General features: G+C 44.9%; 1 protein-coding gene across 2 annotated transcripts in view; it reads right to left on the reverse strand.

Annotated features, from left to right (window-relative positions):
- Positions 1 to 1,388: 1,388 nt before the first annotated feature.
- Positions 1,389 to 18,072, reverse strand: part of cand1 (cullin-associated and neddylation-dissociated 1) — a 45,548-nt gene continuing 28,864 nt past the window's right edge. For both annotated transcript variants that reach the window (XM_086009239.1, XM_086009240.1), the window contains 5 exons: positions 16,910 to 17,005; positions 16,008 to 16,177; positions 15,737 to 15,901; positions 15,074 to 15,181; positions 1,389 to 3,294 (listed from right to left, as the gene is read on the reverse strand). In XM_086009239.1, the coding sequence (XP_085865365.1) occupies positions 3,070 to 3,294; positions 15,074 to 15,181; positions 15,737 to 15,901; positions 16,008 to 16,177; positions 16,910 to 17,005 (764 nt within the window). In that variant the 3' untranslated portion in view covers positions 1,389 to 3,069. The remainder of the gene's footprint in view (positions 3,295 to 15,073; positions 15,182 to 15,736; positions 15,902 to 16,007; positions 16,178 to 16,909; positions 17,006 to 18,072) is intronic.

An 18,072-nucleotide genomic window follows, 5' to 3' on the forward strand; every position in this document is an offset into this window, starting at 1 on the left:
AGTGATAGGGATTTTGAAATGCAAGTTCCTTCCCCTTTTCTTGAAAGTACTTTGTTTTGTATTTTTAAACAATAAATGTACACTTTTAAATGTAAGAAATTATCTTTTGTTGCAACTGGATATGTAGTTTTTAAAAAGCAGTATTTTTTATGCACATTACTTCACTGCACATTTGAGAAAGAACAAAACATGCATTGGGCATCAACTCCAACCCAAACAGAAAAAAAGAGTCCATTGTTGATTCTATTTACCCATTTTTTCTCTCCAAAGTACACTACAGTTGCAGGCAGATCTATGTTTCCTCAGTAGTCTTTATAAAGTTCTGCTAGTCTTACATAAAGTAATAATTATTACATAAAGATTTGAACTAAAATTGACTTAATAGCTAATCAGTTTTAAAAATGCAGAAAATAACCATTAAATAAGCACCTAATAAATGAGAATACCAGTGTACTAAACCAGTTCCCATTACACAGAATTGTTAATCTGAGAACATACAATTAGAGAATAAATCAAAGGCACTGATGCATAATTCATGAGCACCATAGGCATCATTGAGCTCTACTGACCAAAGCAAAATTGACATTTCAGATATTGATCTCTGATGTATACAACATAGCCATTTACATCAAAATCTAGTGTTTCTGGCCACCTCAAGCATTATTGTGCAGCACTAACACAAAATATTTCAAATGGCTGCTTGCGGGAAGCACAATGCACCAGTTTGGGGTACATGTATAAAGTACCAGTCCATGTACACATAAGCAAACATTAGGTACCAATCTGTAGTACAGATATAATGAATGAGCCTAAAGTATCAGTCTGTGATACACATATACTCAAATGGGCAAAAAGTACCAGTCTTGGGTACACAGTTAAGTAAAACTCAAACATAAAATTCCAATCTTATCAAAAAATTAACATTTTAAATATTCTACAAACTAATACATAGCCATATTTCAGGACCTATAAATCTCTTTAGATTTCTGTAAAATACACTCTGACCCTTACCAAATTAAGCTGTTGAATTATTCTAAATGGACTGGAAGTACAAGAATCAATCGCAGTCCAGGAATTGTTAGAGAACTAATTATGCATCAGGATCCAGCTGTAGTGCAAGTTTACTTTCAACACAGCTTTCAAAAATTGTAACTTTATGGAGAAAAGGTATCTATCCCACAGATCAGGCTTCACATAACTTTCATTCTAGAGGGGAAAATAATAGAATAACTGAATGACTTCTTTGCTGATAACTGATGCCATTTCAAACAAAATGGAAATTCAGCCATTAATGAAGAATCCATAAAAAAGCCAGTGTGACCATTTGAAGCATGCAAAATCAGTTTGTTTGATGGCAAAGCTGATCAATAATTCAAGTTGCCCATATATTACAGAATATTTGCCAATTTAATTACATTTCTTAATCAAGCATACAATAGAATGAGCCCTGCTGTTACAATGTTAACACTGAAATGGAAACCATGGGATGTGTACAGTGGCCGAAGGGAGAAATTTGAAATGCATATTTTCAAATTATGTTTGCACTGCAATCACGTGTTTTCTAAAATGTAGATGAATTATATACTAAAATTTGTATCAAACAGCTTCTAAAATTACAGAGGGAAATCCAGCATACATAGTCTTTGAATACCATGGGCAGAATTAAGAGCAGCTGATATATGTGTGATCTTCCTTCACACACCATGATTCTCCCCATCCAAAAACATTTATGCAGCATGTGTACTTCCAACTACCTAACCAGTACCATCCAAAAACAGCATCAGCTTCTTTGACGTTGTCTTGTCCCCTTCTTTAATTTTCCCAATTCCCGCTCAATGTCTTTCAATCCCCTGGAAAGCCTTGTAGGATGTTTTCTTACTTGAAAAGTACTATGCAAGTGCAAGCTGTTATCTGCATCAATTTTGAAGCACAGCATTAAGTAACATTTTTTGGCTATTTTATGGCTCCAATGATCACCAAAACAGAACGGATTTATCATAGCGTTCCCTGAACAGCATGGCTCCAGCTAAAGGAACTCATTCCATTCTACGGCAAACAGTGATGGTAGATAGTGGCTCCACTGTTCAAAAACAATCAATCAATCAAGAGAGCTTCATTTTTTTTGTGCAAAATAGGTTTTTGAGGGATATATAAATTAGCATGTAAGTGGGATTTTTTTTCCAACTTTGGGATCAGCCAGACAGGCTAAAATGAGCCTTTCCAGTTCAGTACAGTCCTATTAATTTGAGTTGCACTCAATCTAGTATGGTTTTCAATGCAGATTTATTCTACCTTTACTTGAAAAAGTTATTTGAATGTAAATTATAAGATCAATAAAACAAAACTAGCAAGGCATTAGTGGTACACAGGATAAAATCATCTTTTGAATTCAAGCTTTGTATTCCAAACAAAAACACACATTTTACAGAACATATATATATATATATTGGAATGTCCCATGCAGTATCAATGCATTCATGGAAATAATTTGTCATTCCAAGAAATTGGAAGTAGCAACCTATGATTTAAGAACTGTGCCAACCATTTTAATATAATAAATCTCACAAAGCAGAGTTCTTTAACTATTGTTTAGCAAGCTGAAACAAAACAGTAGACAGAGATGAACAGACAGTTTTTTCTCCTTTTTTTCCTTACAAAAATCACATAATAAGGTGAATGGCATGAAGTTTCCTGAAAGAAAAAAATCTTGGGAGTAAAGTTGAACATTTATATTCCAAGTTCATTCAGCACACCAATATCCTTGTTGCATACCTATACACAATCTACTTCTACAATTGCATTGCCTTTTTAAATACTGCTGAATTGGGTGTGGTATAACAATGAAATGTTCTGTGTAATTTACACTTTTTTTTCCACTTTAACTACAAGGGCTTTCGGGTTAAACATTAAAAAAGCAACAATAAACAAAAACTAGAATTTCCATGAAAGTATAAATGAATTCATAAGCTTAAAGCTCAAAGTACAGATTTTTTTTGCTTGCGTACTGACTGAAATTCCAGTGCATTACATCAATACAAGAATTAAAGATTCCTTCTTTGGAAGAAAAGATTAGGTAGTGTCCATTGACTCCAAGCTAGTAGAAGACGAGTCCTTTTGGATGCTCTCAAAGATGGCTGCCAACTCGGGGTTGGAGCTTATTTGAGATTGAAACTCACTCATAAGTGGACTTTTCTCTGCTTCTGGAATGGTCAGTAGTGCTGCAACTGCCCTCATGGCCGAGCGTTTCAGTTCATCTTGCTTCTCAAACTCTTGTTTGACAGAGTTTGCTTTTACCTAATAACGCAAACCGTTACAGTAAATCTTCTGAAACTTTTCAAGGAAATCATTTTTTTAGGTTTATAAAGTTATTTAGCTTTAACAATTTTATAGGATGACAAACTGAAAGAATTCCACATTTTTTGTTAGTTGGAGAGAAGAGGAGGAACGAGGGAAAGGGGGGAAAAGAACAGACAATAAAGTTTCAATATTCCTATGTTTTTCATGTTTTAGATGAAGCATGCTTGATTAATTATGTAACTCTGGACATCGTAAACTGTAACAAAAATCTGTCACACCTTTTTAAACAGATGAATTGAATCACCAACAGCGGATATCTGAAACCAGCCCAGAAAACTATTAGTGTAACTATCCCAGTTTTTGCAAAGACCATCAAGCGTCTGTAGTATTAGCCAATGTTTAAACATCCATTTAAAGATCTGTTAGCTACAGTTCTATTCTGCTTTCACAGTTCAATACAGATTTTTTTTAAAAATAGAAACATAACCTTCATTTAAGAATTTAAAAAAAGCAGATCCATATTTGCATCAAGTGTCCCAACTTCACATCCCAAAGTATACAGCTTGTGCTGCAAATAAAGATTCCATAATATGGCATGATGCTTGTTATAAATCTCATCATCATAAAGGAACTACTCATGAAATAACGCTGGATGGCCAGCTGGTGGCGCCGTCCAAGGAGTATAAATACTCGGGCGTGGGCCCAGCTTGCCTAGTGACATTTTGTAAGACAGGAACTAGTGAAGTACAACTAGACCGCCATGTTCTGAAACAAGTTGATTAAAGCCTTGCTTTATACTCAAACCAAGTGCGTAGTGAGTTTTATTACGTCAGTGCTATTGTAATCATAGGAGGTCATTTGTAAGACAGTAACAGTGCACATTTTGCATTGCTGTAAAGTGTGCAATTCAACTCAAGTCAAATCGGTGCTTGTTCAGGTTTCAGCCTTGGGTGGGAGCTTGAATTAATATTGCCTGCAGTCGATACGAGGCCAACCTATTAAAACTTAAAAAAATTTAGAATTATGCCTAGGCAATCTACTGCACTGATGTACATTTTAAAGTTAAAAAGCAAACAGTCCTGCCAGCATTTTTCAAACATTAAAAATATTAATATTTTGGCACCAATTTCTAATCCAGTTACTTAACCTACAAAATATCTGTGAACAAGATAGCAATATATTTAAATAAATCTGGAATTCAAATTTAGTATCATTAATGATGACCATGAAATTACCGGATTGTCGTAAAAACCCATCTGGTTCACTAATGTCCTTTAGAGAAGGAAATCTGCCGTCCTTACACGGTCTGGCCTATATGTGACTCCAGACCCACAGCAATGTGACTGACTCTTAACTGCCCTCTGCGGTTCAAGGCGGCGGCACACCTACATCTTCTCAAGGACAATAAATGCTGGCCTTGCCAGCGACGCCTACATCCCATGAATGAATTTTTAAAAACGCAAAATTATACTGCTAGAGTACAAAATTACTGGAAATAAAATTTTCAAAACAAATACTAAATGAGATGTGTCTAAATTTTCAATTCTAGCATTTGCTGGATATAAATTTTGAACACGTACTATTTTCTACAATAACTGCCTTCAAATTGAATTCTTTTAAAGTTTGAAAAAACAATGTGTGCCACAGTGACCTTGTGCAATAAGCCAGAAAAATGGTTTGTGCTAAGTAAACCAATTACATAATTTCTTAAAAGAACATGTGTAAACTGTAGTGTATGTACTTTGCAGAAGGAACTATATTCTGCAGCCCCTCTATACTGCAGTACCAGTAGTGACCACCCCTGTATATAAGCCTGTGTAGTAACTTTGCATAGTAGTTCCAGTTTAGTCTCCACTCAGTAAACACCTGTTGTAACCTACTCCTGCAGCCCGTGTCTCAATTACACACGGACATAATACTGGCGACGAGCAGATCCGAACTTACCTACAGTTCTGCACCACCTCATGGGGATCCATCCCTGAAGCGAAGTTGTTGGAGGTCGAGGCCAGAAGGAAGAAAGAGAAAAAAAAACAACCAGAAGAAACAGGCGTCGACCGTAGACAACCGTCTCTGATTCATCGGAGTTGAAGATTTGCAGGAGAGGCTGTCGAGAGCAGGGCTTGGTTATCCTGTCTATGGTGTTCCAGCTAATCGGGCTGGTGGCAGGTAGTACACTGATCCTTCCTGGGCTGCGGCGGGCTAGAGCTCAATCGGGTGGCTTTTCAACGGGGCCGAGCAGCGTTGTCGGGGAGAGAGAGAGAGAGAGGGGGTGGAGCACACAGGGCGCGGCCGGTGCTACGAAGCCGGGCAGCATACAGACCCGAGAAGAGGGAGGGAAGTGTCCCGGAGAGTTTGCTCTGACGACGGGAAAATAAAGGAAATTAGAAGCGCAGAAAGCCGCGAAGAGCTGCAGTTTGCCACGGGGACCGCGGAGAGCGGCGTTAGCAGCAGCGCGGGGGGGAAGTGCGAAGACCATAGGGCGTCGCCATCAAGGCATAACAACGCCAGCAGCAGCGGAGAAGACAGAAAGCGCGGGAGGCACCATCTTAATCCAGCGGGGAAGGCGGCAAAGCGCGGGAGGCGCCATCTTAGATATCCAAGATGCCGAAGACTGGCAATATCACTGCCTTCGATAATGCAATAGAAGACTGGACCACGTATGTGGAAAGAGTCGAAGTATATTGCAAGGCAAACGAAGTAGCCGATGAGAAAAAGGCATCGGTACTACTAAACTTAATGGGTGCAAGAACGTACGGCCTATTGCGGAACCTGATCACTCCAGCCAAACCGATGGCGAAGAGTTTTAACGAAATTGTTGATATCCTACAGGAACACCTAAATCCTACACCGCTGCCGATAGCAGAACGATTTAAATTCCACAGGAGAAATCAGCATAAAGATGAGAGCAATGCTGATTACCTTACGGAACTACGCAAGCTATCAAAGCACTGCCAGTTCGGAGCAGGACTGGCAGACACTCTACGGGACAAATTTGTCTGTGGACTCCTGAGTGAAGGAACCCAGAAGAGGTTACTCTCAGAGAAAGAGCTGACGCTGGATAAGGCTTTCAGCTTGGCAGTATCGTACGAAGCAGCAGCAAGGGGAGCTGTGGAAATACAGCAAAAGCCACAGGAATACGGCACCCATGAAATGACACGGGGATTTGAAAAATGTTATCGCTGCGGCAGAACAACCCATGACCAGAAGGACTGCTGGTCCAAGGACAAAATATGCAGGCAATGCGGAAAGATGGGACACATTGCACGAGTTTGCAGGTCTGGAAAGAAAACCGACGACAACAAAAAGGCTACTAAGGAACAGTACAGGAAAGTACAAAAGATGACGGACAGTAGTTCCGAAGACCAGAAGAGCGATAGTGAATCCGGGAACAAGAGACTAAGCTGTTTCAAACTTCACAATGTAATCGCGAAAGAGGATCACCAAACCATTTGGGTCACCCTCACGATAGCAGGGTCCCAAGTCAAAATGGACTTGGATACAGGATCAGCCCTGACCGTCATGAATCGACGAGACTACGAGCGGCTATTCTCACACATACCCTTGAAAGAGACATCCATTGTCTTGAAGACGTATACGGGGCAGAAAGTCTACCCCAGAGGGAAAATAAGGGTGCCTGTCGAATACAACGGCAAAGAAATACAGAAATTGTATCTGTACATACTGCAAGATGGTGGACCACTGTTATTGGGACGTGAATGGATCAGAAAGATAAGTTTAGACTGGCACTCCATTCAGGCACTGACTGTGGCTGGTAAAAAGGATGACGACGTCACACCTGGACAATTGTCAAAAATCTTAGCTAACGCTAAAGAGGTATGATATACCTATCAATTCATCCAATGAAAAGCGACGAGTTAAGATAATAACTATAGGTTTTTATTGGCTAAATAACACAGCCCACCCTCGTGGGTGATCAGGTCCAACAAGGAGGAATACCAGCCAGTCGACCACCTTTATACCTGGGCAAGCAGGCGGAGTCATGGGCGGAGTCAGCTGTGGTCAGCCCAGGTATAACAGCGTGACAAGAGGTGACCTTGTGTAGTGATACAACAGTGTAAACAGTGATAACCATAGTGTAACGATATAAACAGTGATAACCATAGTGTAACGATAGTGAACGATAAAAGTGGTTTACCACATTCACCCCTTGTTTAGATTTGAGTCCGGCGGGGTGAAGTGTACTACCAGTTCGGGTATGTCAGTCTGTCCGGAGGCCTCGTAAGTCTCTCTGATCGTCGCAGCAGCGGCGGCGGTGATGCAGTATCCGATGTTAATGCTGGTGTCTGCGTGGTCGGCGAAGGCTCGTGGGGTTCCGGCATGCCGTCTACCTGGGCTGGATTTGGGGGGGTGGTGGGGGGTAACGGTGGTGTCTCAGGGGTGCCCGAGGGTGCAAGGTCTCGTAAGGAGACTGTGTCCTCCCGCCCGTCTGGGTATGCCACATAGGCGTACTGGGGGTTGGCGTGCAGGAGGTCCACCCTCTCGACCAGGGGGTCCGTTTTATGGGCCCTCACGCGCTTGCGCAGCAAGACGGGCCCCGGAGAAGTCAGCCATGTTGGTAGCGAGGTTCCCGTAGTCGACTTCCTGGGGAAAACAAACATTCGTTCATGGGGGGTGGCATTAATGGCCGTGCAAAGCAGTGACCGGATGGAATGCAGCGCTGCCGGGAGGACTTCCTGCCAGCGAGAGGTTGGCAGGCCCTTAGACTTTAAGGCTAAGAGAACGGCCTTCCAGACAGTCGCGTTCTCTCTTTCCACCTGGCCGTTCCCTCGGGGGTTGTAGCTGGTGGTCCTGCTTGCAGCAATGCCTCTCGCTAGTAGGAACTGGCGAAGTTCCTCGCTCATGAAGAATGAGCCCCGGTCGCTATGTATATAGTTCGGGGACCCGAACAAGGCGAAGAGGTCGTTCAGGCATTTGATGACCGTGGTACTGGTCATGTCTGGGCAGGGGAAGGCAAAGGGGAAACGGGAGTACTCATCAATGATGTTGAGGAAGTACACATTACGGTCAGAGGACGGGAGGGGCCCCTTAAAATCGATGCTCAAGCGCTCGAAGGGGCGGGTGGCCTTGATCAGGCTTGCTCTGTCCGGCCTAAAGAAATGCGGTTTGCATTCGGCGCAGATTTGGCAGTTCCTGATCATGGTCCTGACCTCCTCGATGGAGTAGGGCAGGTTGCGGGCCTTAATGAAGTGGTAAAGTCTGGTGACCCCGGGGTGGCAGAGGTCGTTGTGGAGGGTCTGCAGTCTATCAATTTGCGCGTTGGTGCATGTACTTCGTGATAGAGCATCTGGGGGTTCGTTCAGTTTACCAGGCCGGTACAAGATATCATAATCATAGGTGGAGAGCTCGATTCTCCACCTCAAGATCTTGTCGTTCTTGATTTTGCCCCTCAGCTTGTTATTAAACATAAAAGCGACCGAACGCTGGTCGGTGAGGAGGGTAAATCGTTTGCCTGCCAGGTAATGCCTCCAGCGTCGTACAGCCTCCACGATCGCCTGGGCCTCCTTCTCGACCGAAGAGTGTCGGATCTCAGGGCCCTGGAGGGTCCTTGAGAAGAAGGCCACAGGTCTCCCCGCCTGGTTAAGGGTTGCTGCTAGGGCGAAGTCGGATGCATCGCTTTCCACTTGGAAAGGGATAGACTCATCCACCGCGTGCATTGTGGCCTTAGCAATGTCTCCCTTTATGAGGGAGAAGGCTGCGCACGCTTCTGCCGTCAGGGGGAAGGAGGTGGACTTCATGAGGGGTCTGGCTTTGTCCGCATGATTCGGCACCCATTGGGCATAGTAGGCGAAGAGCCCCAGGGTTCTCTTCAGCGCCTTTGGACAGTGGGGGAGGGGTAGCTCCATGAGGGGGCGCATTCTTTCGGGGTCGGGGCCGATGACCCCGTTCTCTACTACGCAGCCGAGGATGGCGAGACGCGAGGTGTTAAACACACATTTCTCCTTATTGTAAGTGAGGTTCAGCCGTTCAGCCGTACGGAGGAATTTCTCCAGATTAACATCGTGGTCCTGCCGGTCGCGGCCGCAGATGGTGACGTTATCTAGATAAGGGAACGTGGCCTGCAGCCCGTTCTGGTTAACCATCCGGTCCATCTCCCTTTGGAAGACCGAAACCCCGTTGGTGACACCGAAGGGAACCCTAAGGAAGTGGTAGAGGCGGCCATTCGCCTCGAAGGCGGTACACTGGCGGTCCTCAGGGCGGATAGGGAGTTGGTGATAGGCCGACTTAAGGTTGATGGTGGAGAATACCCGGTACTGTGCAATCTGATTGACCATATCAGATATGCGGGGAAGGGGGTATGCGTCCAGCTGGGTGTACCGGTTTATGGTTTGGCTGTAGTCGATGACCAGGCGGTTTTTATTGCCGGTCTTAACGACTACGACCTGGGCACGCCAGGGGCTGTTGCTCCTCTCGATGATGCCCTCCTTCAGGAGACGCTGCACCTCAGAGTTAATAAAAGCTCTGTCCCCGGCGCTGTACCGCCTGCTCTTGGTGGCGACAGGTTTACAGTCGCGGGTGAGGTTAGCGAACAGGGAGGGGGGCGGGACCTTGAGGGTGGATAGGCCGCAGGTGGTATGCGGTGGGCGGTTTAAAGGCTGCTGGTTGTCGACTGTGAGTGGGGGGAGGGGTCCACCGTATGCCAAAGTGACACTTTGAAGGTGGGATTGGAAGTCCAGCCCTAGTAGGACGGCAGCGCAGAGCTGGGGCAGGACGAGGAGTTTAAAATTTTTATACTCCGTGCCCCTAACCGACAGGGTCACAACACAGTAGCCGCTGATGTCTGTAGAATGGGACCTCGACGCCATCGAGATCCGGTTGCGCGTTGGCCGGACAGTGAGGGAGTAGTGGCTCACCGTGTCTGGATGGATGAAACTCCCCGTGCTTCCGCTGTCGAACAGGCAGGTCGTGGCGTGGCCGTTTACTTTGATGTCCATCATGGACTTGGAAAGGTGATGCGGGCGAGCTTGGTCCAGTGTGACGGAGGCTAGTGTATGGCTGAGCGAGCTGCTGTAGTCTGCGGGTGAGGCGGTGGTCGGGTCTGGAGACAAGGTGGCGGTCGAGTGTGGTGGACAAAATGGCAGCGCCCACGAGGTTGAATAAAATGGCGGAGGAGATGGCCGTCCCCACAACTCACGAGGCACTGCTGGCGTCGATGGCCTTGATCAAAGATGGCCGCCCCCACGACTCACACGAGGGGATACTGGCATCTGTGGCCTTGATGAAAAATGGCCGCCCCCACAACTCGCATGAGGCACTGCTGGCGTCTGTGGCTCTCCCCCTGCAGGCCTTAGCGAAGTGGCCTTTCTTGTGGCAATCGGAGCAAGTCGCGTTTCTTGCAGGGCAGCGCGTCCTCGGGTGTTTCGCCTGGCCACAGAAGAAGCAGCCGGCGGCCCGATCGCGGGGCTCCGATGTCGCAGCCGGTACCGGGGGTGGCGGTCCCGATCGGTTCTGGGACGCCGACGCTGAGGTATGTCCCAGAGGCGGCAGTGCGAGGGGTATTGCGGCCAGGGTCGGGCCGGAGTCCCAGGGTCGCGCAGCACAGTACCTGGAATACGCCTCGAGGTCCCGATGGGCCACTTCCAGAGAGCGAGCGAGGGCTGCAGTTGTATTCAGGTCGAGGTCCTTTGATTCGAGCAGTCTTTGCCGTGAGTAGTCGGACCGAAGGCTTTTCACGAAGGCATCGCGGATATTCCCTTCAGTATTTTCTGCAGCCGTTACAGCTTTAAAGTCACAGTCCCTGCCGAGTGTTTGTAGCGCCCGTAAAAATTCATCTACAGACTCTCCTGGCTGTTGCGAGCGGGATCTTAGGAGATGTCTGGCATACATAGAGTTTACCGGGCTCCGGTACTGCTCTTTCAGCAGGTTGAGGGCGTCCTCGTATGTAGTAAGGTCCTGGATGAGTGCAAATACTTTAGGGCTCACTTGGGCGGTCAGAACTCTTAGTTTGGATCCCGGAGGCACGCCGGATTCTCCCAGGTAGGATTCGAAACAGCTCAGCCAGTGTTTGAAGTCGAGGGCTGAGTTCGCTGCCTGTGGGTTTAGATCCAGGTACGGCGGTCGGAGGGCTCGCAGCCAGGCCGGCTGCTGTGGCTGGCCGTTTGGCTGGTCGTTTGGCTGCTCCGATCCACTCATTTCAAAATTTAGCCAATAAAATTGATATACCTATCAATTCATCCAATGAAAAGCGACGAGTTAAGATAGTAACTATAGGTTTTTATTGGCTAAATAACACAGCCCACCCTCGTGGGTGATCGGGTCCAACAAGGAGGAATACCAGCCAGTCGACCACTTTTATACCTGGGCAAGCAGGCGGAGTCATGGGCGGAGTCAGCTGTGGTCAGCCCAGGTATAACAGCGTGACAAGAGGTGACCTTGTGTAGTGATACAACAGTGTAAACAGTGATAACCATAGTGTAACGATATAAACAGTGATAACCATAGTGTAACGATAGTGAACGATAAAAGTGGTTTACCACAAGGTATTTCATCAAGAACTGGGAACTCTTAAAAGGCATAACCGCCTCGATTAAAAATAGAAGAGAATGCAATCCCCAAGTTTTTCAAAGCAAGACCGGTACCGTATGCAATTCGCCCAGCTGTCGAGGCAGAGCTGGAGAATCTGGAGAATGCAGGCGTGTTATCTAAGGTAGACTGGAGCGAGTGGGCGACACCCATTGTTCCTGTCATGAAAAAAATGTTAAACAATAAGTCTGAGGAGCCAAGGAAGGTTCGCATCTGTGGGGACTTCAAGGTGACGGTGAACCCAGTCCTTCACACAGTACAGTATCCTCTTCTGAGGATAGAAGATATTTTCGCCTCACTATCTGGAGGGAAGGGTTTTACAAAAATTGACCTAGCACAAGCATATTTGCAGATGGAGGTTGAAGAATCCTCTAGGAAGTATCTCACGATAAACACTCACAAAGGTCTTTGCCAGTATAATCGACTGGTATTCGGAGTAGCATCAGCTCCGGCGATATGGCAAAGAGCGATGGAACAAGTCCTGCAAGGGATTCCAGGGACTCAGTGTTACTTGGACGACATCCTAGTGACAGGTGAAAATGAAAGTGAACACCTTGCCAACCTAGAGCAGGTGCTCACTAGACTAAGAGAACATGGGCTACGAGCCAATCGCCCCAAGTGCGAGTTTTTTAAGAAACAGATATCGTATTGTGGCCACGTGATTGATGAGGAGGGGTTACATAAGTCCCCTGACAAAATTGAAGTGGTAGTTAAGGCTCCAGCGCCTGAAAATGTGTCGCAACTGAGGTCATTCCTCGGATTGGTGAATTACTACCATAAGTTTTTGCCGAATTTGTCCACAATTCTGCACCCACTGAACGCCCTACTACAAACTGGAGTAGCATGGAAATGGAGCGATGAATGTAAGCGGGCCTTTCAGAAGAGTAAAGACCTAATCGCTTCAAGAGAAGTATTGGCTCACTACAACCCATCACTACCGATAAGACTGGCGTGTGATGCGTCTCCCTACGGCATTGGAGCGGTACTGTCACATAAATTCCTTGATGGTTCAGAGAGGCCGATAGCTTTTGCGTCACGCTCGTTAACTTCAGCCGAGCGTAACTACGCCCAGATTGACAAGAGAGGCCCTCAGCCTGGTGTGGGGGGTGAAGAAGTTCAATCACTACCTGCACGGTCAGAAATTTACTCTACTAACTGATCATCAACCTCTCGTCTCCATTTTCAACCCTCAGAAGGGCGTCCCGATAATGACAGCACAACGGCTACAGAGGTGGTCCCTTTTCCTAGGGGCACACCAATATGACATCGAATACAAAGGAACTAAACAGCATGGGAATGCTGATGGATTGTCGCGCCTACCGTTGCCGACGGTGGAAGAAACACCTGCAGTGGATCCTGTGGAGATATTCCACTCGACCATAGTCGAATGTCTACCTGTGACGAATGCAAACATAGAAAAGGAAACACGAAATGACCCGACACTCTCCAGGGTCTATGATTTAACGGTGAAGGGATGGCCAGCACATGGTGAACCACTGTTGCCAGCATTCTCGCCGAGAAGAGAACAGCTGTCAGTGTGCAGAGGAACCTTGATGTGTGGATCCAGAGTAGTAATTCCACCCAAATTGAAGGATAGAGTGCTCAATGAGCTTCATGAGGGTCATCTGGGAGGAGTAAAAATGAAGAACTTAGCCAGAGCGTTTGTGGGGTGGCCGGGAATCGATAGAGAAATCGAAGAGATGACCAAGAGCTGTACAGGATGCCAGAAGGTCCAAAACGCCCCACCACAAGCCCCTCTACATCCATGGGAGTGGCCCTCATGTCCATGGCAAAGGGTACACATTGATTTTGCTGGTCCATTTATGGACTCGATGTTTTTAATTGCGGTGGATGCACAAAGTGGCCAGAGGTAATAAAAATGTCCTCAACCACCACAGAAAAAACTATCACAGTCTTACGAACCATATTCGCCAGAAATGGGCTGCCTGAACAGATTTGCTCCGACAATGGACCACAGTTTGTGTCTGAAGAGTTCCGGAGGTTCTTAAAGAACAATGGTGTTAAGCATTACACATCCGCCCCATATCATCCAGCCACCAATGGATTGGCTGAGAGGTTCGTTCAAACATTCAAGAAGGCTATCAAGGCAATGTGTAATGAAGACATACCCCTACAACACAAGGTGGATAACTTCTTGTTTGCCTACCGGAATGCAACACATGCGGTTACCAACCAAACTCCAGCCATGATGTTCTTCAATCGAAGACTACGATGCCGCTTGGATTTGGTTAAGCCAAACATCAGAAGAGATGTGGAGAACAGGCAGTTTCAGAATATGAATGAAAGGCCGACCAGGGGTTTTAAGATAGGTCAACCAGTTTTGGCCCGGGACTACCGCACAGAGAAATGGCAGCCAGGAACGATCTGCACACGGCAAGGACCTCTAATGTATACCGTGGACGTTGGAGAGAGCATTGTAAGACGCCATGCTGACCAGATTCTAGAGTCACTGGAAAACATCAATTCCACACCACGATCCGATACACCTGGTGATGAAACCGAAGTACCAATTGCATCTACCTCAGAATCGGCGATATTGGAAGCAGACGAACCAAACAACGACGTTGATCCCGAATCAACTTTGCCAGAAGAACCTGATACCCCAAAGAGGCGTTATCCAGACAGAATCAGGAAGCCTCCTCAAAGACTGAACTTATAATTGCTTAACTTCAGCTAATGTATCTAGCAACTGTAATTGTAAATGTTATTTAATTATTAATCAAATGTTATGTACTGTTTAGCTAAAAGGGGAGGAATTGTAGTGTATGTACTTTGCAGAAGGAACTATATTCTGCAGCCCCTGTATACTGCAGTACCAGTAGTGACCACCCCTGTATATAAGCCTGTGTAGTAACTTTGCATAGTAGTTCCAGTTTTGTCTCCACTCAGTAAACACCTGTTGTAACCTACTCCTGCAGTCCGTGTCTCAATTACACACAGACATAATATAAACTATTGAAGATGTTGCCTTGTGTCAACACAGCAGAGATCAAGTCATTAGCTCCAAACACTAATAGTTAATTTGAGCATTGTCAAAGCACCTTCAATACAGTGCAACTCTACCTCCTTGCTGTACTGAGAGTATATGCACAAACCTGTTGAGAATCAGATTACATTGAAGCACAACAGATAATTTAAGGATCTATAAGTAGTCTGGCAACAAGTGTAACTTTTGTACAGCCACCAAAATTACATAAAATGGACATCTCTATACCTTAGTTGTACAGGTAGCACGTAAAGGTTCCACCAGCCTGTCCAATCTCTGTAGAACTGCACTTGGACAAAGAGTCGATAATCGTACTAACATCAAGAAGGTGAGCATCTGTTAGGTTGAGAGAGAGAGTTTGGACAATAAACTAGTTTTCTACAAAGTTATACTAGTTGCAAACTTTCATTTTTCCAAAATATAATAAACTAGTCTTCAACATGTCTCTTGGTTAAAAATGCCTGCAAGTAGTACACAAAAATAAAGTCTAGACAGCGGGTAAATCCACTGCATGATGTGGTCCCGAGCCATGTCTGAAGGATCTAGATTTTGTTGATGACAATGCACTGAGTTAGCTGACCTTGATCTGGGCTGAGTTTTAATTGGCCTCAAGTGTCCCTGTGCTAAGGATTTGAGGGGGGGGGGGGGGGGGGGGGACCAACCAGAGTTTGGGCTCATCACTGTTCACTAACCCTTGCTGGAAATTATGCAGCAGTAAACATATGGCAAAGATAAAAATAAGTGTGTGACAATGGTGATGTCTCCAAGGTAAACTAGCCAATATAAACCGTCTAGGTTCACATATGAAGAACTGACAGTCCAGTTACGTATTTTTAAAATATTAAGCTTCTTAATAATTACTGGATAATAATCCATATTCAAGTTATTTACCTTGATGTCATAATGGTCCTTCAGTCCATCTTCAACATGGTTCAGGAATTCAAAAATGTCTAATCTGTCGAGACAGCTATCCAGAAGTGTGTACATGCATTCAAAAGCTGCTTTCCTAATATCTAGACCATCATCTACAGTATGCTTGAATGGTCCCATTTCCACCTAACAAAAAGGAGAAACAAAATGATGAAAGCTTGTTTAAAATGCAGATTTTATAAATCCACTAAGTACAGAGTATTTTCAAAACAAAGGTATTTTGCATACAAACCTCTCTTATTAATTCCTTCCTAACTTTTGTTTCATTATAAAGGTGAGGAAGAACAGTATCCAAGAGGTCCCTGATTAGCGACGGTTTATTATGTGCAGCCGAATTGAAAGTAACTAAAGCAACTCTTCTCACATTGAGATCTGGATCCTCCAATGTTTTCAGGAAATCACCTGAAACAGTAATTTAGATAAAAATGAATACATCATTTATGCATCTCTATTTTGTCCTCCTAAAATCACCAGAGTACCAAGCAATCCCCATAAACCTTAACTCTTGTTGAAATATGTTCCCAGGTGCCCACAGCCCTCCAATACCTCACCCAAATGGCCATTCTTCATGTCCAAAGCTAGACAGCAAATGTCAGTAGACTATTCATCAGTAGGGACATGACAGCCAAGACTAATCCCGTCCTCGTCCAATATTTATGCATGTATATTTGCCAACAGGCATTAATCCACTGATATCAGCAATGAGAACCTTAAATGGCTTTTTCCTATCCTTCTTCAGGGTACTGAGGCCAACTGTAGCACCCTAAACTGCTGCCCAGCCAACATCACCAAGCTCAGCACAAACCTGGAATGATTCTGCAGTCTTCTGATTTGCATAGCTTAATTACCTTGGCTAAACCAGGGACACCTTTACCCATTTGGCCTCTAGGAGAGCTCCATTTCCTTGTAAATCCCTAGAGTACCGTTCACCATTCCCTAATTGATTGCACACAGGTACAGGTTTCACAGAGGTAGTTTGAACCTATTATCCCCTCAGGGCCCCAACTTCAGGCAGTGCTATGGGGAAATGAGGTCAGTAAAGTATCTACCTGTCAATTCATTCAAAGAACATTTCAAAACAGTTAAAAGGTTTTAATACCAAAAGGAATTGTGAATGAAAACAAACAAGTTTACCTATGCAGTTCTTTAATAGAGGATCTATTGGTTGTGGGTGATCAGAAATTGTAAATTTCACAGCTGTAACCACAGAGCTTCGAGCATAGGACGACCCTGGAGAAGAATAGCAAGATGAAAGCATACCATGGACCGACAGAATACTGGTTACAGTTCATTCCCTGTAAGGTTTCTACATTTGTGATCAGTGATTTAAAAAAAAATCAAAGTCAACTCCTTCAAACTAAATATGATTGTATATATGAAAATGGTTTTATATACAAATTCACCCACCTAGAATCTTGCTCTAGTCAAAAATAAGCCAACAAAACAAAACAAAGTGTAAAGATCAAAAAGAGGGATTTAAAGTTATAAACAAGGACCAATTTGTACTGAAGGATACCAGGCCCAGTTTTGAAGTCCTTGATGCAGTGGCAGGAAAGGTATTTTCCCATTACTACAACAACAACAACAACTTGTATTTCTATAGTGACTTTATAGTAAAACATCCCAAGGCGTTTCACAGGAGCATGATCAAACAAAATTTGACATCAACTCACATAAGGAGGTATAAAAGAGGTAGGTTTTAAGGAGCATCTTAAAGGAGGAAAGAGAAGTAGAGAAGTGGAGAGGTTTAGGGAGGGAATCCAGAGCTTAGGGCCTAGACAACAGAAGGCACGGCCACCAATGGTGGAGTGATTAAAATCAGGGACACGTAAAAGGCCAGAATTGGAGAGTGCAGATATCTTGTAGGGTTATAGGAGATTAGAGATGGGGAGGGGGAGGCCACGGAGGGATTTGAAAACAAGGATGAGAATTTTAAAATCGAGGCGTTGCTTAACCGGGAGCCAATGTCAGTCAGCGAGCACAGGGGTGATGAGTGAACGGGTGTAGGTGCGTGTTAGGACACGGGCAGCAGAGTTTTGGATCACCTCAAGTCTCCCGAGGGTGGAAGACGGGAGGCTGGCCAGGAGTGTGTTGGAATAGTCAAGTCTAGAGGTAACATAGGCATGGATGAGGGTTTCAGTAGCAGATAAACTGAGGCAAGGGTGGAGTCGGGCGATGTTACGGAGGCGGAAATAGGAGGTCTCAGTTATGGTATGATTATGTAGTCGGAAGCTCATCTCAGGGTCAAATACGACACCAAGGTTTCGAATAATCTGGTTCAGCTTCAGACAGTTGCC

The sequence above is a fragment of the Somniosus microcephalus genome, chromosome 16, assembly GCF_052327205.1.
Source record: "Somniosus microcephalus isolate GS21.2 chromosome 16, FLI_Smic_1.0, whole genome shotgun sequence".
In the NCBI taxonomy this organism is placed as follows: Eukaryota; Metazoa; Chordata; class Chondrichthyes; order Squaliformes; family Somniosidae; genus Somniosus; species Somniosus microcephalus.